We start from the raw sequence: 23086 nt of genomic DNA, 5'->3' as shown, positions 1-23086 counted from the left end.
AATCTCTGAAAGAATGTTAGGAAAAATATATATGAGCTGTGTACTTGTCTGATACTATGGGTTATCAAGTCAGGAGCCAAAACAACCAGGGTATTGGCCTTGTCTGATGAGCTTTGTCCTTCAAATAGCAAGGGAAGGTGTATTGTCTCTATCTTTTACAATCTGAACTCTTCTTTCCCTTGTCTCTTTTGTTGGAGGTGAAAATGTATCTGTCATTCTCATAGATTTAACTAGAGGGCTAACTTGTACTTTTTATTAAGGTAACATGACAAAAGAGTACCTTCCTCCTGGGCAGAAATCTTGGATAGGTTTTGATCCAGGTGTTTTGTACAGCCACTCAGTTTCTCTTCTGCAACGCTATGAATTAAGTTTATGTCTCTAATAAAATGATTTCTCAGCTCCCCTGTGAATTTTCTGATGTGCCCACTGTGGAACTAAGCAGGCTGTTCCATATTCTTGCAGGTAGGAGCTTTGTTCAGTTGTTTAATGTTGTATGTCAGGGTCACCTCCATTTTTTTTTTTTGTTTTTTTAATTCTCTTTAGCCCATTCAGATACAATTACAGTTACACAATACTTCTCAAATGCCCTTTGCTATTCATCATCTCACCTAAAACAAGAAATTCTTAGAAGTTGGAATGAAAGTAAAAAACAAAACAGGAAAACTCATTTTCCATTAAGTTTATGTCTTAATTACACAGAAGTAAATATTTAGGAAGTTACTGAGTCCAGTAACTTTCAGGCCTTGAGGTTTGCTTCATATTAATTTAAATGGTTGTAGCAATAGAAATGTGGCAAAGCCCCCACATGCCAGAATTCTTAGCCGGGATGCCTGAGCATGGAAGCAGGTAAATGGCTCAATAGCAATTTATCCTTAGTGTGGACATTTCTACCTCTCAGTCAAGTAACTAGAAAGGAGACCAGAATTCGAATTTGGTTTGTTTTTCCATTTTTTCACCAATTGCCAAATATTTTGTACTGATAATCAACATTGTTTGACAGTGAAAATTAATTAAAAAAAATTAAAAAGCAGCTGGATGATTTAAAAGGGGGAAAAAATAACCTGCTTTGTAGATGTTAGAACAAGCAATTTCTTAACACCTTTTCTTCAAGGAGTTAAGATGAATAACATCTTTGAACAAATATTTCAAGCATGCAGGGATTATGTTAAAAAGTAAAAAGATGAAATCCTGTGTAAATTGTTTAGAACATTCCCAGTGAAGACATGTTGATTAATAAACATAAAAGGAGGAAGATGCATATTAATTTGTTTACGTATAAGAGTCTTCTAACTCATTAAAAGTCTTCTAAGTGTTTAACTAGTGAAGCAGTGGATAAAACCTGACATTGTCTTTAATCTTTTTGAGGACTCAAATATGAAAAAACCCAGATTATTGCTAAGTATGTATAATAGCTCTGTTAATGACAGTGTTTTGAAAATATGGGGGGGTGTCAGCTCAGTGGCTCTGCTGTATTATGGTTAAAATTTTAATTCACTTTTCCATCTCAGTTGCTGTGACCAGTAGGATTGAAGAAAATTTAAGTTTATCAACCAAAATCTTTGGTGCTTGTTTATATATTTTTGTAGTTTTGATTGATGGCTCATTTATTTTTTTTTTTAACTGGGAGATCTCTAGAAAAAGATGCAGGAGAATATCTTGTTTATTTTGTATCTTTGCTAAACCACTATAACAAATTGAGGTATTTGCACTATTAACAGCTAATGTTTCTGTGGAAAAAACCCTATGGTCTAGTTTAAAGAAATTGGAATATTAACTTACTGTCCTGGACAAATAGAGATTGAGTAATTGCATTCAGTCCAACTTAAAAACAAATGAATAAGAAATAGCTTAAAGAAGAGCCATCTAGCCTTTGTATAATCAGTCCTGCAAAAAAATCAAGATACATTTGCAAGTTTACTCTGAAATTACATTTTCTTTTTAGATACTTGTTTTGTGCAATTTCTTGCTCTAGAAGCGTTAATACAAATAACTTGTGCAAAAGAAATTAGACATGCTTACTTTTTGCAAGCAACAAATAGGTTAAAAAGTGTCATTCCAGCTGTATCATGCAACTTGAGTTGAATCATAAGAACTTTTTAACGTTTTCTTTGCTCTTTATTTTTCAGCAGACACTTCTCACTCATTTCTCCATTTCCCCTGCTTTTTCAGAGGGGAGTAATATAATGCTTCTGTTATACTGTGATTCTGTACAGCATTGGATTTCTGTTTCTGCTCATCTGGCGTACTTGTAGAGCTGTACAACTTATTTCTCACGTCACTATTCTAATATGAATAAGTGATCACAGCAGAATTGTGTTGGTATTTTTGCAGATCCCATGCGTGGGCCCCGAAGACTGGAGGTTGTGGAGATCAAATCAAGGCAGATCACCATCTCCTGGGAGCCCTTTGGATATAATGTCACACGTTGCCATCGCTACAACCTCACAGTCCATTACCGCTACCAGGCTGGAGGACAGGAGCAAGTGAGAGAGGAGGTCAGCTGGGATACAGAAAGTTCCCATCCCCAGCACACAATTACCAACCTGTCACCTTACACAAATGTCAGCATCAAATTAGTGCTGATGAATCCCGAAGGACGGAAAGAAAGCCAAGAACTTGTGGTGCAAACTGATGAAGATGGTGAGTTTTTGTATTTGTATATACACGGTCCGTGACTTGATAGTATAAATTTTCTGTATAAGTGCATGTTCTGCTTTCACTAAAATTTGTATCAGACTTTCCACCAACCTCACCAATTTCAGTAAAGTTCCATTATTAGAGTCATCTTCCACATAACCTGTAACATCCCACGATAGTTTAATAATTTCATCCTTAGATTTGTAGCTTCTGCTTGAACTATCTTCTGACTCTCTGAAGTTCTGGTATGGGTTTGATGAAATTCCAGGCAATTGTTAGCAGTATCCTCATGGAAGCTCCTCTACTGAGTGATGTGCTCTGCACCAAATATTTGTTCTTGATTTGCAGTTTCAATTTCTCTGTCTTTGGTTTTCTAACCACTAGGCATGGCTAGTTGCTAATGCAGACACCATATTCCATATACAGACATTGAAATATACATATATTCCCTTCCTTTTAATAATTTGAAAATCCCATGGGTTTTCGGATTTCTTTTAAAAAAATATCTTTTAATTTTTAATAAAAATAATAAATAATAAGAAATAATTAGCTAATGTCTTTTTAGACAGAGACAGCAGAATTGGATAATGTGTCTCTGCAATGCTCTAATAATGTTGCAGGAAAAGGTTATACCTTCCTCCCAAGTCTTCTGTGATATTATTTTGATTACACTGGCACAGAGTTAACTGCAGCTCTGTTAGCTACAATACCAAAATGCGACTTCCTTGTTGAATTGGTCATGCACCAGGAGTCAGTTTCACCTTTCCAGATTACTCTGTGCTGATATATAGGTCCTTACAAACATACCTTAGTTTTTTTGACCTTGGTTTTGGTTCTTTTAAATGCATAGAGTTCAAAGGAACCCTGTCAAATGACTTGGCATTGCTTTTTATCACAGATCTGTCTGCCTTCCTTTTTTATTGTCTGATATCTGAACAGGAATGGATTTGTATTTTCTTCCTGATCAATGATAGATTTCCTTAAAACATGATGGAAGTATTTCTAGTAAAAACTTCAGCAGTGATGAACTCCTTTTATAATAAATACTTGAAGTCTGTCATTTAAGCCTATTAAATTATTTAATACATGCTGTATTGGTTTTATGTAGTACTAATTTCTAATCAAAACATATGAGGGAATAAATTAAACAATTTAGGAATATATAGTTACTAATGCAACATTTTCAGCAAAGCATAGCTAACAAAAAGAAAAGTTTAATTAGAATTAATGGTGCTGTCATGCTCTAAATTTAATTCGGTTCAATTGTAGGATGACTACACTAAAGAGCTTAATGTTGTCTGGGATTTTTATGTGTTTTATCTGAAATTTCTTGTTCCTGTCCCTCTGGAACTTCATGTTATTTCAGGACCTATTAAAAACCAGTATCATTGTCTGAGAGAATACCTTGAAAAAAATTCCAACTTTTTGGTGTACTGTACACATTCAGTGAGGTATATAAGTCTGAAAGTTAAACAACATACTGACCCAAATAATCATCCTAATTTTTCAAATCACACAATCTCGTTGGTGTCAAGAGACTTCCAGAGCTCATTTAGTCCAGCGTTCTGCTCACAGAAGATGAGGTGATGGCAGATTGCTCAAGGCCTTGTACAGTTGAGTTTGAGTGCATCTCTAGGTGACCTCTGGCAGTGTTTGAACCTGCCCTGAATGGCACAGCTGCTCAGGGTTCATGACCTTCAGGTAATGTGAGAGGTTATCACAGTGCTTTGCTCTACTTCCAGATTATTTACACTATATTTAATTCCTCATCCTTTACACATAAATCATTAATCTCATTATTCCAAATGACTTTTGCCAGTTCTCCTACTTGAAAATCAGGCTTAGTGCCCAGAATTAAGGTTGCCCTAAAGGTGTCATTGTACTGGTGCACACAGGACTGGTAAGCCAGTTCAGAACCTGTGTCCTTGGAGCTTCCACTTGGTAGAGCAAGGAGCTCTCTGGAGAGCTATAGAGAGGTGATCAAAAAGCCTTAAGCCTTGTTAACTCCCACAACAACAGCACGGAACAGTAGGAAGTTCTGTAACAGAAATACAGAGGAGGTTCTGTACCAGAGGTGCCACCAGGAAGGAGTCACCAAATGTCTTGATTGAAGATTTTTCTGTTCCTTAACCATTTGAGTAAATCTTAGGAAGGGTCTGAGAAGTTATCTCACTGCAGGAAGTGGCTTCCACCTTCTTTCTGTGGCAAGTAGAAAATGTTATGCAAATCTTTCTCTTGAATTTTCACATGGAGTTTGTGTTGAAGTGCTAACTCCATAATGCCTGTTGCTTCACAACAGTCCTGTGTGCATTTTTCAGGACTTTTTTCTTTTTTGCATTACTTTACCAGTGTTGTTAAAAAATAAAATCACAGATATACGTCTAATTGCTGTTTACACATCTCCTCTAAAAATTGCATTGTCTTGCGGTTAAGGCAATGACTGCAGAACAAATGGGAAACGCTGGTAGATACTGAGATCAGTTTGGACACTTTTCATCAGAACCTTCTGACATCCCTGACTCTTCACAGGTCTTTTCTCCCACATTAAGAGACTTCAGCAAAAATTAATAATGTCAGATTTTTACTTTGGCTATTTCATACTTTTCTTATGTCCATCCTCTTGTAGGTTTTCAGGCCTACTGTCAGTGAGCATATTGCTCATATTGCTATTCTATGCAATATGTGTCTCATCTTTCCTGTATAACTTTTCTCTGAAACGATACCTTTTATTCAATGCTTGTCCATTTTCATATATGAATGTTTAATATGTTTTCTACTTTGAGAAATAACATGTAATAAGTAGATTTTACTTGTTTACTTGTGTTTACGTGTGTATATTATACCTTATAAAAAGTTTATTTGTCCTATTTTTTAATTATCAGTAGGGTTTTACAGGAAATGTGTGATGCTCAATAATTTTTTCTTACACTGAAGGTGACACATAATGGCACTGTCTCGTTAAATAAATCATTCTCCTCCTGAGCTACCCTGGCCTTTGCTTCAGTCTTTGGGGAAATTATGGTGGGATGGTTTTAATGCTTCAGCAGTACAAATATTTAAACAGAGCATGTCCTTCTGAGATTTTTCTTAAACCCACTTCTTTTTTTTTAATCTGTCAGTCCCGAGTGCTGTGCCGCTTGAATCCATTCAAGGGAGTACCTTTGAAGAAAAGATTTTTCTTCAGTGGAGGGAGCCAGCGCAAACATATGGTGTGATTACTTTGTATGAGGTATCTAGAAATTTGCCACATTTCATGTATAGTTTTGATTTTCCAAAATGCATAATCAATCATAAAAAAAAATCAATGTGTTTTTACAGGTTGTGTAAAATTAACTTAATTTTAAAACATTAGCAATTGAAAGCGAAATATGATGTAGGAGTGAATTACACAGGACCCAGCATGTCCTCTAGTTACCATCCTTTAGAACCTGCTGTATCTAGAACCATGATATAGCATTCTATCAATGCTATATCTATATCTAGTCTAGATCAAATATTTAAAAGATTGAAAGACAGATCTTAGCAAATTCCTTTAAAAATTAGAGACATAAGACAATGGTTACAGTCAATGTCACATTTGGATAAGCCTCATTATAGGAAGCCTATTGCAATAGAAAAAAGCAGGCATAATTTTTAAAAATCTAGCTTTTTTAACATGCAAATTCAACAAAATTGTATGTTGTTAGATGTCGAAAAGTTACTTCTTTTTCTCATGTGGAAGCTCTGCCTGAATACCTCTTAGAAAAATTGACAAAAGACTGCACAGATTAAGCTGTCAGACAATAATCACTGTTAAGCTTCTTACCTGACCTTACTACAAAATTGGTATTGAAATGCTTTGTTTAAAAAAACCCACCTAAATACAGCGTAAAAGAAAAGTTAAATTGAATGGTAACCTATTGATACTGTTTTGAAAACTGCATTATTGTAAGAGGATAAAATGTTATGAAAAAGTATGAATTGATTTTTTGTAAAGCTAACAACTTTCTAGCTACCACGACAGTTGCCTGAATGTTTTAATTAAGTGTTAATGTCGTTACTGTTGCTAGATTTATGTGCATAGAAACACACAGTGGTGGATCTGGTTTCTACTTTGGAGCATGCCTGCATGCCTAATTCCTCTGCTGAGGAGTACACCCATTGTATGCAGGCAGTTCATCCTGAAGTGTGCACACATGCATGACTCCATCAGCTGTCTTGAGATAGGGAGATTCATGTGAGCAATATGTTAACCTTTATTTCTTTACTGATAAAAGTTCAGACAGTTGGTGGTTTAATCTTCTGTCATCTGATAGAATTAGAAAGGTTAGTTGGGTGCTTTTTAAGGTACTTTGAGTTCAGTTTATGGTTGAGGAATTGTAGAGGATATGCCTGTATCTACTGTAATAAGGTCGGGGTTTATCTGAATACTGTGAAAGTTTTTATTACTAATTTTCAGCACTTCATTGATGTTATATTAGATGGCTCATATAAAAATCAATTTTCATTAGGTCAGAGGTTTTAGGAAATCTCAAGTGTTTAAGGTGTATAACATTGACACTTGGATGTGTCTATGTACTCTATTATGGGTCCTCTCAATTAAAATTATATTAAATAAGTTTAGCAAAAAGAATGTTAATTATCACTTTATATAATAAGGGTTTTGGAATTACTCGCAGGAAAATGAAACTTTAAAAGAAAAAAGGAGGGGTGAATAATTTTACTTTTCTGTTTTTTTAATAGCTTTCATATTTTTAAATGGCTTTCATATTTTTAAATTCTCATTCTAGTGCATAGAAATCAGTAATTAATAGAAGAAGTCTGGATCAAGTTTTACTGTGAACTTACATTAACATTTCTAATGAAAACTAAAAATGCTGTTTGAATCAAAGAAGGAACTGAGGATACAATATACATTGCATATATTACTTAACACTTATCTTTTTTTCCCTCCAAATGACAATCTGACCTAGGTACAATATAATAACCTGAAAAAATCCAAATTAGCAATTGTCATAGCTAAGCTTCAGACTGAAGTAGAAGCTTTACCCAATTTCTGGGAAAAATTTGCCTTAAGCTGCCCTTATCATCTTTTACAGATAACCTCATTCAGGGCAAAGCGTTATTATAGTAAAGTCAGATGGAAAAGGGGGGCTGCACTCCCTCTTGGTCACTTCTCAGTTTTTACCTGTTTGTATTGGTTTTGTTACTGGTCCTGATCAAAACCAACATTAAGATGAATTCAAAATGTGACACTGTTCAAGGCAGCATCTTGAAGGAATTAATGTAAGCCTGAACCCATCCTTTAGAGTTGTAATCTATCTGCCTCTAAGTCTCTGTATCTCTAAAAGTAATAACTCATACAAGTTACAACTCAGTTCCTGTGCCCCTTCCTGGGATTTGGGATTTGAAGAGTATAAGAGAGTAAGATAGCATATCATAAAATGTCTGACAGCGCATACATCAGAAGGGTTTACTGGATAAAGATGCAATCTCTGTCCATCTGCTCAAGGCAGTTTATAACTTTCTTATTCTTTTGCAGATCACCTACAAGGCAGTCAGTTCCTTTGACCCAGAAATAGATTTATCCAATCAAAGTGGACGAGTGTCAAAGCTAGGAAATGAAACGCACTACCTGTTTTTCGGACTGTATCCTGGCACTACCTACTCTTTCACCATCAGAGCCAGCACAGCTAAAGGCTTTGGACCTCCAATAACAAATCAGTTCACGACTAAAATATCAGGTACTTGATCAAAGAATATTATTTCCTTATGATAATGAGTTGGGTGATTCTTTTGTTGTTTAGTTCTTTAGAATTTAACAAGCAGCAAATTGAAAGAGGGAAGAACACGTTCATCCCTGAAGATGTCAAAGTGACATGTATTACCATGCCTGAAGAATTTCCAAGTGCTTAAATATTAGCTAGTGTTTTAAATTCCTTTCCTCAACTGTAACATATCACTCAAGAAACCCCTGTGAATTATGTGTTTGCAGCCAGTGCCAGCTGCAGTTGCAACATTTAGCATAGGGTTTTTTTGGGCCTGAAGATGAGGGTTTCATTCAGAGCTTAGTCAGCCTTGACATGATTCTAAATTAGAACAGTAACAGTGCTGGAAAATCTCCTTAATGAGCCATGAACAGTCGAGAGTAGGGCAGAGATGCTGTACATCTAGAGCTCACTTAGGAACTGTAGTTAGCTGCCAGGCTGCCTGTGTTCTAACAGGCATGGGGGCTGAAGTGGATACGAAACTGTATTAGACAAGAACATCAGGACTGGTGGTTTTCAGATAACAGCAGCATGACTCTGTCACTTCTGCAGATCCTTGACCAATATTTCAACCCCCCCCTTGAGGAGGAGGAGCGCTTCATTGAGGAGATGGAATATTATTGAATCCTCCAAAATGCTTATGTAATTCATGACAAAATGTTTTGCAAAGTTACGGTTGAAATCCCTTTATTCTTCACTTCTCTACGGTCTGCTTCAGAATTAAACTGACAGTTCAATAATAAACTGGCCCCTTGATAATATTTATAGAAAATTGCCCTACCTATTGGTGGTCAACTGGGCTTTCCAGAAAGCATTTGGGTACAAAATCTTCTTTTACTCTCATTCTGTATACTTCCCCTTCATCCCTCATTTTCTGTCCTCACTGGAATGAAAAAACTGACAAGTTTTTATCAGAAATAGAATGATTTCTCCTATCTTATTATAGGAGAGGACAGTTAATTCTAGGTGGAAGTTATTGCCAATGCAACTGTTTGTAGAGAAACAAAAATGTTAATTTTCAAGTTACACACATTAACTCTGTATGGAACATGAAAGCAACACTGATCAGTAAAGATGGAGTTTGTTTTCCATCCCCTTTCTATACCAAGCAGAAATTTTCTCTGTCAAAAATCAATTTCTGACACAGCAGAAATGAGTTTTTTATGAGTTTGGATGATGAGAACATCCCTTATTAGAATGAGGAATGGAGACTACTGAGTATGGATGAGAATCTGGACATTTGGGAACAGTATTAGATCTTAAATCGTTGTTTTCTAAAATTATATGTCATCAAAAGAAATTCACTAGTGGGAACAGGCATTGCAGGAGTGCTTGAGGGTGAGGCAAACCTCCAAATCTCGATGTGGTGAGGTTCTGCAAACTGTCTTGTCTGCACCCCACTCTCTCATTGCTTCCTCAGTTCCTCTACTAACAGGAAGTGTTTATGTCTTGCTGATAAGTAATTAAAACCAATCTCTGAATTTAAAATAGAAACAAAATGTGTGTATTTTTTAATAAAATTTAAAATTCCTGACTAGCATTATAGCTGTTGAATATGGAACCCTCTTTGCAGTGCTATTGGTTGTGATCTCATTGTCTCACTGGAAAGCTTTGAGGCTCTTTAATGTGGCCAGTGATCTCCATTTTGGACAGATGTGAAACAGAACTTCTGAAATAGTTACTGTGTTTTATTTTACTGTTACATGAATATTTGAATATTTCCTGTTTTCTCTGTTTATTAATAAGTTCCTTCTTTGCATGTAGGCAGTGTGAAGGAGGAAGAGTCCTAAAGTAGACAGGGAAAAATGGAGAAGAGAAAAAGTAGCCAGGACTAAAGGTTATGACTGGGAGAACCACAACTCATTCTGGGACAGGAAGACCGTCTTGCTCTTTATAGAGACACTAAAATTAGTAAAGAGAGCAAATAGGGACTTAGGACTCATAAATTAGGAAAATCAAAATACTTGCTAAGATGTGGGCGGTAGAACAAGGACACAAAGTAGTCAAAAAATGTTCAGAGTTTATACAGCTTTTGGGGATACAGTTCCTGTCAATTCTTGTTTTCAGGATGGTCAGGTTGAGAATGGGACATTATATGAACAAGTTCTGCATATTCAAAACTGCAGAGTGTGCCTGAACCTTCAAAGTAGTGTTTGATAGTGTGACTTAAGTGGTACCCAAATTACTTAAAATTATTGGTCTTAATGTTTGTGCCTTATATCAAGGATTGTAAACAGAATAAAACCTTCTCATCGTACAAGGAGTTTTTGAAGACTAATTTTTTTTATTTGTGAAACATTTCAAAACTGGTGAATAGAAATGCAAAGCAATGAATATTTTAATGTTTTCACAGCGGTCTGAGGAATTGTGGAGTACAGAGTAATTCTTAACACAGTCCTTACTTGGATATGTAGAGCCCTGTGGATAAAGAGAGAGAAATTCATTTACTTTTCAAGTAGATGCAGATAGTACTGGAAAAATGAAAATTATTGGAAAATACACTGGAAAATAATTTCCTAGAGGTTGATACTGTCTGTATGTGGAGCACAATACTCTCTATTGGTATGGTACACACAGAGTATCCAATAAGAGGAAAACTGAATGAATTGAAAAGAACTAAATGAATCTTTGGAAGAATCTTCTAAGGGAAAAGTCTTCTTCCCACCAAACATGTTTTGCCTTTCAAGTGGGAATTAGTTTAGAGAAGTTAATTGCCCTGCATTATTCCTGCAGTCAGAGGAGACCATTGGAATGACCACTTTTTGCTTCTCTAGCCTTTACATCTGTTAATTGTGCATCACCATTAACAAGTGAACAATAAAGATACGGCAGCCTGTCAAATAACAATTAACTGAGTAGCCTTCCCTCCTATGTAATGATACAAATGTGAGTAGATGATAGCAGTGAAGAAAGAAGCAACAGTAGAAGGCAATAACTGAGGCATTATTAGTTTTAATCACAACTGTAAATCTTTAATGAAGACAGTTTGCAAAAGTGCTGAGTGGGGCTTCAGACTAAGATAAACTCTTGTCTTGGTGGACAATAGACCCAAGACAATTATAGCACTATTTAAAATTCCAGGAAAAACAAATTTTATATCCTGATACAGCTGTCATACTGAGAAAGCTGGGCTCAGTTTCAAAAGCAATAGTCACTTCAGCATGCACATTTGCAGATGCTGTTCTTAAGATAACTTTTCATTTCCAAGTCATGGATTCTCAATAGTTTCTGCAAACTTACTCCCACTGGTATCTGTTTCCTGTCTTGAAACTGGGAGTGAGCTGGTATTTCTTTATTTGGGATTTGTTGGGGTTTATTTTCCTGAAGCTCTTTAACAGTTGTCTCACACTTGCATTGTAACAGAAAGCATCTTAGACTTGTATAAGTATAGTCTTAGTATTTGAAGAAACCTTTAAGATTGCATATTTAAATAAAGATAAAGCTCTTGAAAGAAGAAATACAGGAATAATGATTTTATTTGCCTCTTTTCTTGTCTTATTCTAGCACCCTCTATGCCACCGTATGAACTTGAAACACCTTTGAATCAAACTGACAGCACTGTGACAGTCTTGCTGAAACCTGCACAGAGCAGAGGCGCTCCTGTCAGGTACTGGGGGAGAAATTCTTTATGAAATTAAAAGCCAAACTGATTGATTTCTTGAACATGTTTTCTGAGGATTTTCTACACAGCAATCAGTGTCTAAATTCATGTCTGTATTAGCTCTAATTAAATTAAATAACTGAAGAAAATGAAAGTGCTTTGATGTTGAGTGTTCATGTATTGTTTAAAGGATTTGATCCAGATGCAAGTGGCTTGTTCTTTGAAGATAAGGAACAAAGCCATAGTTCTGTTGTGTGGGTGGCTTCTTTAAGGTAATTGCTTACTGCAGTGTTATAAGTTCAAGGGCATATCACATTTTTTATGCTGAGCTACTGTCTTTAATATTCAGTCTTTTTGTTTACTTCACAGATTTAAGGTAGTGAACTCTTAGTAAGTTAGCCAATTTAAAGTGTGTACCAGTATGTACTGTAACATTCATAAAGTATTTACATTATTTGACCATGATAGCAGAAATAATTTAAACAAGCAACCTTTAAAACCACTATCTTGGATTCTTCAGTGTTTTATAGTAGCCATTAATGAATTTCCAATTTTCAGAGGTTTATCTCCCTGCCAGATACACCGTACTGTGTAAGTTCTTTATGATTAGAATAAAGGATGCCTGATTTTCAGTGAGGAAGACAGAGAAATTGTTAGATTATTTTAAATGAGAACCAGTATTGAGCTCAATACTCTGAATAAACAAAAACAAAGATGAGAAAGAGATTTTTCACAGCTATAGGATGTTTTTCCTCTTGGCTAATTGTGTGTCTTCCTTAATTCTTTCATTACTGTAGGAAGTGTTTCCATCTATGCTGAGTGACTATCATGTATTTTCATACTGATGCTGAAGTTTTTGATAATTTCTGTTCATCTGGGAAATACAGATCTGGTATGCTCGCATATGCATGAATGAAAACAGATGGTCTTTGGGTTTCTTCAGAATATTTATAGAATTCACATAATTAGGAATTTTTACTATTAGTTATATGTATTACATGTACATAGGTCTGCATTTTGGAAATGCTATCTAGTTTTTCATTCAGACACCTTTTTAAAAATGAAGTGTAGCAGAAGTCTGAACCACCTGAGAGAAAAAACAGCAAATATTAGAGCATGTTTAATGAAACTGATTTAGCAGGTTAGATTAGAAACAGAATTATTTGATATTTGTCCAACTTTGTCTCACAAAACTCAAGTGTAGTCCTTCTGAATTCAAGCATCTGGATGAAAATGATACAAGTTGGGAGTCATTGTTTAAACATGAAAGTACTAGGCTATTAATAAAAAAATTGTTTAATTCTTTTTATCTACATCGTGAACGAAAGATGATTGGCTCCTATAGCAGCAGTGACATAACAGAAACTTCACCCACAATAGAAAGGAGCTCATTAGGAGATGAAAGTGTGCTAAATATGTGGATGAGTGGTTAGGGAAATAGGAGGAGAGATTTAAAGTGACATGAAGCTATAGAACTGACAGATGAACACACAGCAGCAAATTTACTCCTTTGCAACAGGTCTTAAAATAAAATGAAGGTTGACTGCAGACTTAGCGTGTAAATGCTGAGTGAAGCAGAGTGAAAATGAAAGTTAGAATTTCTTAATACTTCTAACATTTTATAGTACATTCCACTCCCAAACGCACTGCTTGCAAAACACATTCTGCATATGGATTTTATCATCTTAATCTGTATTCATTGGTTGTTGAAAGTTTAGTCATACTTCATTTATCCACACCACTAGGCAAGATGCCTTGTGTATTGATTCTGCTACAGCTACCAGCTTGGTTAATGCAGATATCTGAAACTGCTCTAAACTTTCAGTGTAAAAGACTTGTAACTTTATTGATCAACACATCAACCATGACACATAAAATTCTTCAATTCCTGAGATGGAAAAGGAGAGCACAAATTTCTGCCATTCACGTCAACAAAGCTGATACTTGAGGTCATTCTGAAGTCCAGCTTTTTTTCTGTGATTAAATTTTTTTTGTCTTCTTAAATAAGAAAAATCCTGATATTTTATGTCACTTAGAAGCTGCACACAACCAGCACAACATCAAAGGAGAGAAGGTGCAATGCTGATTGCTTACGTGTTGATTCACAAAAACAGACTTTATAGAAATGCTCAGAAAGCTCTGTTTATAATGATTAGGTACACAATAATCATGAAGGCCAAATTGCATTGCAGGTTGTTTTAGAATAGGACTGGACATGATTGAAATGTATTTTGTCAGATTTTTAATATAGCAAATACTGCTTGCTTTGTCTCCAGTTTCAGGTCCAGCATGTTTTATGGTTGTTGCTGTCTTTGTTTCAAGGAGATTATTTTGGAATTATATATGTTTAAAGCAGTAATGCGTTCAGTAATGATGAATGCATGTACTTCTTTAACAGCTGGCTAAGGTATTTTGACTTTTGGAATGATTGTAATTTGCAAGGCTTAAATGAAACAAAAAATGTTTAATTTAAGATGATCCCTTTGTGGAAATTGTGTAATATGCGTCTTGTTGCAGATACTCTCTTTTTTCAGATATTTGAATTTAAGAGTCTGTAAAGTTTTGAAGAATTTGCATAAAAAGCATACAAATGCAAATATATTTTCTGTGAGGGGTCTTCAACATCTGTTGAGGGGGGGTTCACTCTTCCAAGGCAACACTATTTGCATATTTTACTTCTCCAGGGCAAGTTAGCCTAAAGTTTAGAAGACTCTGGGGTCAAATTTTCTGCAAATGTATAAATTGGTCAATGCCATATACTCAACCAAGGAATGCTAATTTATTGCAAATATCTGGCTCATACACAGGAATGATAACTGTAATGCTCAGTTACTGTGTGCATTTAGTGCAATTTATACATTCATCTGTGTTAGAAAGAACTTCAGATTGTTTGTCACATTGCATTATGGAAGGTTCTTGTGACCTCCTGTGAAAAAAGTTGTCTTGCAAGGTTTTAGCTTCAGCAGGAGAATGAAGTTTTCTTTGTTGCACCTATTTCTATTCAGTCTTGCCATGATAAAGGTCAAGTGTTTCCACTCCTTTTATCTGTTTACATAAGCAGCAAAATGTTGTCCCCATACCACCCTCTTCCTCCTATTCTGTGCCACATCCTCAAAAAGCTTTAATAGTAAACATCCCAAAGATTTTGGCTCAGATAACACTGGAACTACCTGGTGATAGCAAGTCTTTATGAGGAGCAGACTCGGGAAAGAGCAAAATAGATAAAAAAGGCAAGACCATCCAGGCCCTACTTTGCCTCATGATCTGTTTTTCATACTACATTATTACAGAGTTTGGCTCAGCTGGATTTGCCCCATTAAATTCTTCAGGCCAGTTAATGGCCCATTCAGCCAACCTTTCTACTCTTATGGAGACCACAGACATTTGGTACTTTTCTATTTCAGTCTGAAATGAAATGTGTCAGCTAGCAGATCCCTGTGGATGCAATACTTGGCATTTGGGATGCCAAAGTACTTCCTGCTCTGTGTGCTCTGTGTACGTGGGGTCAGTCCAGCAGCATCTGGGGCTGCAAAGCCCAGACAGGATGAGAGGGAGAGAATTGCAGCAATTGTCAGGTAGTATAATTTAAAAGTATCTTAAAGAAAACCTGCAGAAGGAAGCAAATAAACTTTGAATTATGTGAGTTGAAAGCTAAGCGTTCTAGAGTGAATGCCATCTGTGTACTCTCCATGCATGCCCTTTATCACCTGTGTGCCCAGCTTCTTCCAAGTGCATAAATAAGAACTCTACTGGGAAAATAAAGCAAACATCTCTACTTGAAGTGCTTAATTTTGAAAAATACTTTTAATCTCTCTACCTTGAAGAAGTAGCATTTATTACACTTCAAAAGGCCATAATAAGATAATAAGTATTTTTCAGTACAACTGGAAACTACCATAGAAATTTCAAACTCCATGTTATCTAAAGCGATAAACACTCCTTCCTACTACCTCTACAGAGGGACACATGAGATTGCCTAAATTTCACAAAAATGTACATTTCTCATTTTTTTTCCAGACCTTTAAAGGCATCATGTAAATACTTGGTTCATTGTCACAGCTGGAATGAAGGTGATCTGCACATGGTCCCTGGCCTAGGAACAGCATGGTTCACAGGAAATTGAAATTGTGTAAAGAAACCTTTGTCAACCCAAGTTCAAGGAGTACCTAATTCTGTATGTGGCTTAGCCAGTTCAACAGCACTCAGAGTGTAATAATTTTTAAATGAATGACAGAGGACACCCAGCTCCTACCCACTGACAGCAGAAGGATGGAGTGATTTAATTTGAGGGGGTCACCTTATACACAAAGACTCGTAGGTAAAGCAGCACTTCCCCACGGAAGCGCCTTGTGCTGCACATGTAGCAGAGGTCATAGTTGCCTTCCCATGCCTGCCACACACATTACAGGGTAGGAGGATTTGTCTTAGGGCCTCATCTCTTTCCTTCAGCATGACTGGTGCTGTGAGGATCAGCATTCCATAAAGTCTCTGCTCTGTCATTGTGTCCACTCCCTTCCTCATAGGCTGGCAGCAGGCATTGGCACTCTTGTGCCACATATCTTAGGTCATGCAGCACGGTCCATCCACTTCCATATGAAGAAATGGGGTCATTTGAATCCTGAGAGAGCTTTTTCAGGATTCTCCAATCTAAGAGCCTTCCAGAAAAGCCACTGCCTACCTTTATTTTTGAAATGTCGTAGCTTTACAAAAGTCAGTCACTCAGTCAGGAGATCAGCAGATTTTATTGTTTCACTGGCAATCAAGAAATAACAAAAACCCCAAAACCTAGGAAGCTAGACAGGCTGTTTGGAAACACATGCAGATATCATTGAAACTCAGAAAGCAGCAGGGTTTCAAACACTCTGAATACCAAAGTTTCAGGATATTTTCCATTACTGTGAAAAGTCCATGAGACTCTTGCATTGCTCTTGTGAGTATGTTGTAGCCACAGGCCTGGGCCTCAAATCCACTTCTCGAAGTTTCTATCTGAGTTTCTATGTTACATAGTAAGAGTGCAGCATTAGTTACTGTGTATGAATTATGAAGGCAGACATCATGAGTATAATTATAAATGCAGGGTATGTGATCAAATGAGTTTTGAAATGGGAGAATGCTGATTGGGACAATAAGAGATTTTAGTGTTCTGTGCAGGCAAAAAGCATGGCAACAGCACATGCCAGTAAAGACATTGCAATATCTGCATTGTTAGCTATGTCCTCTCACAATTCCTGCCTTGCACATTATGTAATGCTAGCATGTTTTTGTAATTTCCTTCTATTCCCAGTGGCATTATGTGGTAACACAGTAATGAGGAAAAAGAAAATCCCATGTAGACACAGCTGAGGAGAGAAATATCAGAACTGTACATTAATCAGCAGAATTTGGAAAGCTTCTCAATAAAATGAAACGTGAACTCTGCCCTTTCAAGAGCTCACAGATAAAACAGTCTGGATATTAGGTGTATTTATGATAAAGAAATGGGCATGTTGAAATAATGTAGCTATATGTGTTTAAGTAGCATTACTAATTCACTAATATTCTGGAATGCCATGTTCAAAAGACAGCCTTTCAAATTACTTGAGACTACAGGATCTAAAGAGCATGAAGGAACTCTTTAATTTGCTTGCTACAAGCAGCCTTTCTATTGCTTAAGGGTCTGTAAACATAAAGGCCTGAATTGTGTGCTGTAGGGTCAGCTCTTTCCAAATCATAGTTTTACAACCTGTAAGGCAGCCAGTAAAGTTGTTTGAGGATGTCTGTGGTAGAGAAGGGATTGGGTTTTATTAATGCCCATAATTGTCATTTCTTTATAGCAACAAGTATAATTATTTACAGCAGAAGGGTCAATTTCTGTTTAGTTGAGGGAACAGTGCAGTAATTGCTTATGCTATAAAGATGCTGTAATTCTTTTTTCTTATGCAGTAGAACTTGTCCTTGGATTTTTTTACTGTGACTTGAACTAGAATTTATGGTACCTGTTGCCTGGACATGCGTGGTGCAGCTTCACATGTCCTGTTAGCTTGTTCAGAAATTTCCATGGTCCTTTTACTGTGACTTCTCACATAGTCCCTGGGAAAAAGGAGTATTGATCCTTGATTTCTTCAAGTACTAATTTGTCTCACTGAGAACTCAGCATGTAATGACACCTGTCATTTAGCAATTAATAGAAAATAATCCATAATAAGTAAAGCAAGCTAGAGCAATTCAAGAATAAAAGAAAAAAAAAGATTATTCCATATCTGTGAAGAGATTAATTTCAGTTTCATAACTCACTAATACTTTATCACAGATTTTGGTTATAATTAACAACTTAAAAATTTGCTGCTGCACTATTAGGAGGCTCTGCTCTTTTTTTTCACATGCTTTCTACGTGCTATCCTTAAGTAGGTTGCAGTGGAGACCATGTCTTTGCAAAATCCCTTATGATAGTCTTCTCTATATTGCTTACCTCTCCTGACAGCGTGATAGTCCAGTTCATCTCTACCAGTTCTTTGTTAAGATCCTTTGAAGCACTGGGTTTTTTCTCATCTCCCTTATGAAGGCTGAAGTCCATTAACAATTCAACCAGTGAATCATTAACTCATGGAACTCACACCTGTTTTGCTGGCTCTGGATTGCCAGCTTAAGTCAGAATTGATAAAACATGTTTTTCTTAAATCTACTTACTAAAAAGAACAGCTCAGTCTCTGAGTATTCAAGGAACAGAACGGGGTTGTTTTTGCATGATCCGTTTGAGAGGGCTGGCTACTCAGTGTTCAGGTTAATGTACTTGAGCTCAGACTTCAGGTGTGCATATTTACCAGTGAAATTTGTGTGTCCAGTACCATTCTCTTGTGCTGGGGCCAACTGGCTGAAACCAGTCCATATTCATACTGCAGAACTCCCAGGCACTAGGATTCCTTAAAAGATTGCCATTTGGGAATTGGCCCTGATCATGTCTGGGGATTTTGGGGAGAATGATAGCTGGCTGGTGCTACGGCCCTGCTGGGGACCTTTCCAGCAATTTAACAGGGAGGACAGTGTTGCATAAATAGCTTAGATGGATTTTAAGCAGCTCAGTGTTAGCAAGTCTGAGCCACCAACTTGTTTTCAAGTATCATACGTTTCCAATAGAGCAACAAAAACCTCTAGCTAGAAGTACGAAGTTCCTGAAGCTCCCCTCAGGCAAACATGAGACCTGAAGTCCATGTCCTTTTGTTATGGAACTTTTGATGTGTTACAATTTGGATGGTACTTAAATAAAAACAAAAATAATGGACAGAAGAAAGAGAGTCTCCATTTGATTAGACAGGTTTCATCCTGTGCACTCTCCTAGCTCTCTGATTTTTCTTGTATTTGTGTTTTCATGCTAGGCCAGCTTCAGCAGGAGACCACAGTAATGCTGTACAGGTGGTTGGGGTGTGGGAGCAGTGTGGTGAAAGCCTCTCAGTTTGAAAACAGTAACCCCAGCCTCTGATTTCTGCAAACCTGCTGGAGTTGTTAGGTTATTGTGGAAAAAGCTGGTATGAATGTCACATCTCTCCTGAGAGATCTCAGACACTTGTGTCTTAAGCATATGTAGACCTGTACAGTAAAAATCCCAAATAAAGTGTATTTTAGCTCTTTAAATGTAAGCATCTACTTATGTCTGAGTTTAGGAAGTTCCTTGATTAGGAGCATTGATCATCCCATAGAAACAGTGTGAGAGGTACAATCCTACCTTCCTGTCAGAGTGGCCCTCTGGAGTTGCAGAGGCATGTTTCTCCTACTGAGTGTGTAGGTGGCTCAAATGTCCTTCTGGGTGCTTGCCTTGAGAGAAGGAGGTATTTAATGTAGGGACCACAGTGAAGGATTTATGAACGTGGAAATTACGGCATTGCCTGATTTTTGAAGGAATGCTCAGTTTAAATATACACAAGTTCAAATCCAGAACAACCAGAGCAGTCCTTGAAAATATAAGAGGTGCTGCCGCTCTGTGCTTACTGAAGTGTGCCAGGGATTTGTTTTCATTTTGCTGTGTGCTGTGGAAGGATTGAAGGCATGGTATGTGGGCCAGCTACGTTTCCCCTGGTGGTTGTGGAACAGGATTATGTGGGGATGTATTTTGTGGAGACATTTCAAAGTAATTTTCTGACAGCATCACATGTATGTTAGTGGTAGCCACAGTGCTGAGTGTCCCATTCTAAACTCCTGTAAAGCTGTCGTTAGGGGTTGTTAGGCATGCATAACCCATTGCTCTCTCTGGGAGCCTTCTCTGGTGACCTTAATGTGTATTATCTGTATGTGCACTTCCCATATCCTTGTCTCTGTGAAATTACTATAGCTTTTCATGTTACCTCAGTTCTTTTGTTTTTGTGAAGGTTTGAATCCCATCAGTATTTTTCCTCTCAAATTCTAGATGCCAAAGGGAGATGTCCCAAGTGAAAAGTATGTGGTGTTACCTTTGGTCTTTGTTCACCTGTTTGACTCGATGAACACTCAGGTCAGGCTTGCAAGTCATACTGGAAGCCTTGGCTGCTTGGCCCCTGCTAGTGCTGAAGCCTTGGCAGTGTTGAACATCAGTATTTCTGTGCTCTAGCTATGCCATGTACTTTCTATTTTTTGTGATTCTCAAGATTCAGTTCCTTTTCTTTCTTAAGTATTTGAATTAAATTTGTATGTCTAAGTGGTTCATAAGAGCTCAGAAACAGAGACTGTGATATAAGTACATGCTCACTGTGCTGTATAGTGACATACTGAATATCAACTGAGAAGTGACTCAGTGCCTGTTTTGTTTATAGATCTAAAATATAACACATTTTGATCCATTCGACAGGAATCCTGTCTGCAGCATTGGATTGGAGTGTTGCACAGAAAATACTGAATAGATGAGATCCAAAGTTTGCCTTTTATAAGCTAATACGAAGGATGCATGTTGTAAGATTGAGGCTCATTTTTGGAATAACAGAGGAGAAGAAAGTATGTGTAGATGGCTCACAGTATGACTGTGAATCTTCAAAACACAGCATGGGTGTGAAATAGGCAAACAGACTGTACTCAGCAGGTGGGGTTTCCAGCAAAGGTGACAAGCTATCAGCATCATTGTACAAGACACTGGCAGGACCTCGTGTGATCTCCTGTGCCCTGTACTGGCACTACAACAGTGGAGTGTTTTGGCATAAATGATCATGGAAAACCTGTGCCACATAGGGAGGAATCAAGAGAGCTTGACTTGTCTTTTAACTAGCCAGTTAAGGCCAGGAGAAGAAATGGTTATTTTCTAAAAATGCATCAGAGGAATAAATTTTAGAGGGGAAGGAGAGCAGTTTTAGGTCAAAGACCAAAAATATAACTCTAGGCAGTGGTGAATTGAAACAGGTATATGTGCCTGTCAGGAAGGTGGTGCTAGTTCAAGTCACACAGCACTGTGGCACCAAAAGCTCATTTTTCAGTGTTCTGCACATGACTACCCCAAAAGAGCACAAACTTTTGTCAAGATTCTCACATGGATCAGAGATGTCTGAGTGACAAGAAGCAAAAAGTCAATGGGATTTTTCTAATCTAGGTTGCAACACAATAGTGATCAGTACCACTTTAATTGGCTTTCCTACAGATTCTTTGACAGTGGTGCCCTTCCATACTGCCATTGACCTTAGGAATTTTTCTTCAGTATTGTGCATTTTGAGTAAGTTTGTATGAGCCCTTTATTCACTAGCAAAACCTAAATGGCTGCATTAAAAAGAATTCTGTTGCTAATACTTAAATGTACAGTAGGAGGACTGTGGTTTCCAGAAGAAAGTAATTTGGGGCAATTCCTAGCTCTCAGTATAAATTTTTGATTGAACCATTTGTACTAAAGCATTTTGATCATACATTGCAAGCAATCAAATAAATGCTTTTTACTTGATACTAAGTAATGTTAAAGGAAACTAAAGGATAAAGAAAAGTGCTGCATGGAAAGAGGAAGAAAAGCTATAGATGCACTCCAAGTGAAACACTATCATTCCCCACACTTGATGCTGAAGGAGTATTCATTTTCCTGAATATTAACATGTAAACTTTCTGTTACACTGTTCATTTAAGGAAAGGAAATCACTGGCATTTACAACAAGCATCATGACTCTAAAGCATAGCTAAGTAAAAGCTAATCTGCTCAACTGGATTACATTAAATGACACAAAGAAACATTAGAGTCACTTACTGGGCCCTACAACTGAGAGCAGCAGCTCTTTAGTCAGGTGAAGTGTAAAAGCCTCAGCCTAAAACAGCATCAGAGAATGGTAGGATAGATGTGTAAGGCATTATAAAAATGTTGAATTTAGGGAGAAAGTTCCATGGGGAAATCAGATGAGGACAGGTGTATTAACTGCATTCTCCCATCTGGAGTTGAAGCTGTTTTCAAGATTAACCTTGTAGGGTAGTAGAAGCACAAGGCCAAAATCTCATCTGTATTTAACAGTTGTGCTAATCCTGAACTGTGCAGAATCTTTTATCTACAGCCAGATTTCCTGTGGGAAGAGCTGTACAATGTCATGCTGCCAAGGTTTCTGTGCCACCTAATCCTACCAGAGTCATTCCCAGTGCAGGGAGGAGGAAGAGTTATACCTTCCCTGACAGAATAGAAGGTCAGCCTTGTATTTATCCACAGAAGTCCTGAAAACTGGAGACAATGCCACAAAAAGTGACTTGTGTTCTATGTCTGCCTGCATCATTTTGCACTGCTGATTGAAGTGCCCTGCTGAGCTTTTTTGTAGGGAAGAAAGAATGAAAATGAACACAGTAATCTCCGTTTCCAAATTGCTGGACCGGAACCCACTGTATTTAAGTTGTGGAAAGAGACGATAGCATTGAGAGGCGAGAATTCTGTTGTGGTTATTTTTGTTGTGGGCTTGCTCTCCTACAGCAGAGCCAGCAGGAGAAAATGTGCCTGTGCCTTGGGTGCTTATGTGATAATGCTGGCCTCTGCAGTTGCAACTGAAGCACAGGCATGTGCTGCTTCCCACCAGTTTTCCTATGGAAACAAAGCATCTGGCCAGGAGCAAATGGACAAATGAGAAAACATCTTAAATGACTGTAGTGGATCTGTTTGAGCTAGTTTCTCCATGTTCTACTTTGAATCCTCTGAATAGATGAAAAACTTCAT

General features: G+C 37.2%; 1 protein-coding gene across 11 annotated transcripts in view; it reads left to right on the top strand.

Moving 5' to 3' along the window:
- The window catches only part of PTPRM (protein tyrosine phosphatase receptor type M), a 443069-nt gene that overhangs the window by 228749 nt on the left and 191234 nt on the right, over positions 1–23086 (top strand). For all 11 annotated transcript variants that reach the window (XM_074548727.1, XM_074548743.1, XM_074548708.1 and 8 more), the window contains exons 8-11: positions 2332–2640; positions 5757–5866; positions 8159–8360; positions 11889–11991. In XM_074548727.1, the coding sequence (XP_074404828.1) occupies positions 2332–2640; positions 5757–5866; positions 8159–8360; positions 11889–11991 (724 nt within the window). The remainder of the gene's footprint in view (positions 1–2331; positions 2641–5756; positions 5867–8158; positions 8361–11888; positions 11992–23086) is intronic.

The sequence above is a fragment of the Zonotrichia albicollis genome, chromosome 1 (genome assembly GCF_047830755.1).
Source record: "Zonotrichia albicollis isolate bZonAlb1 chromosome 1, bZonAlb1.hap1, whole genome shotgun sequence".
Lineage (NCBI taxonomy): Eukaryota > Metazoa > Chordata > Aves > Passeriformes > Passerellidae > Zonotrichia > Zonotrichia albicollis.
This window is presented reverse-complemented; position numbering and strand designations above follow the sequence as displayed.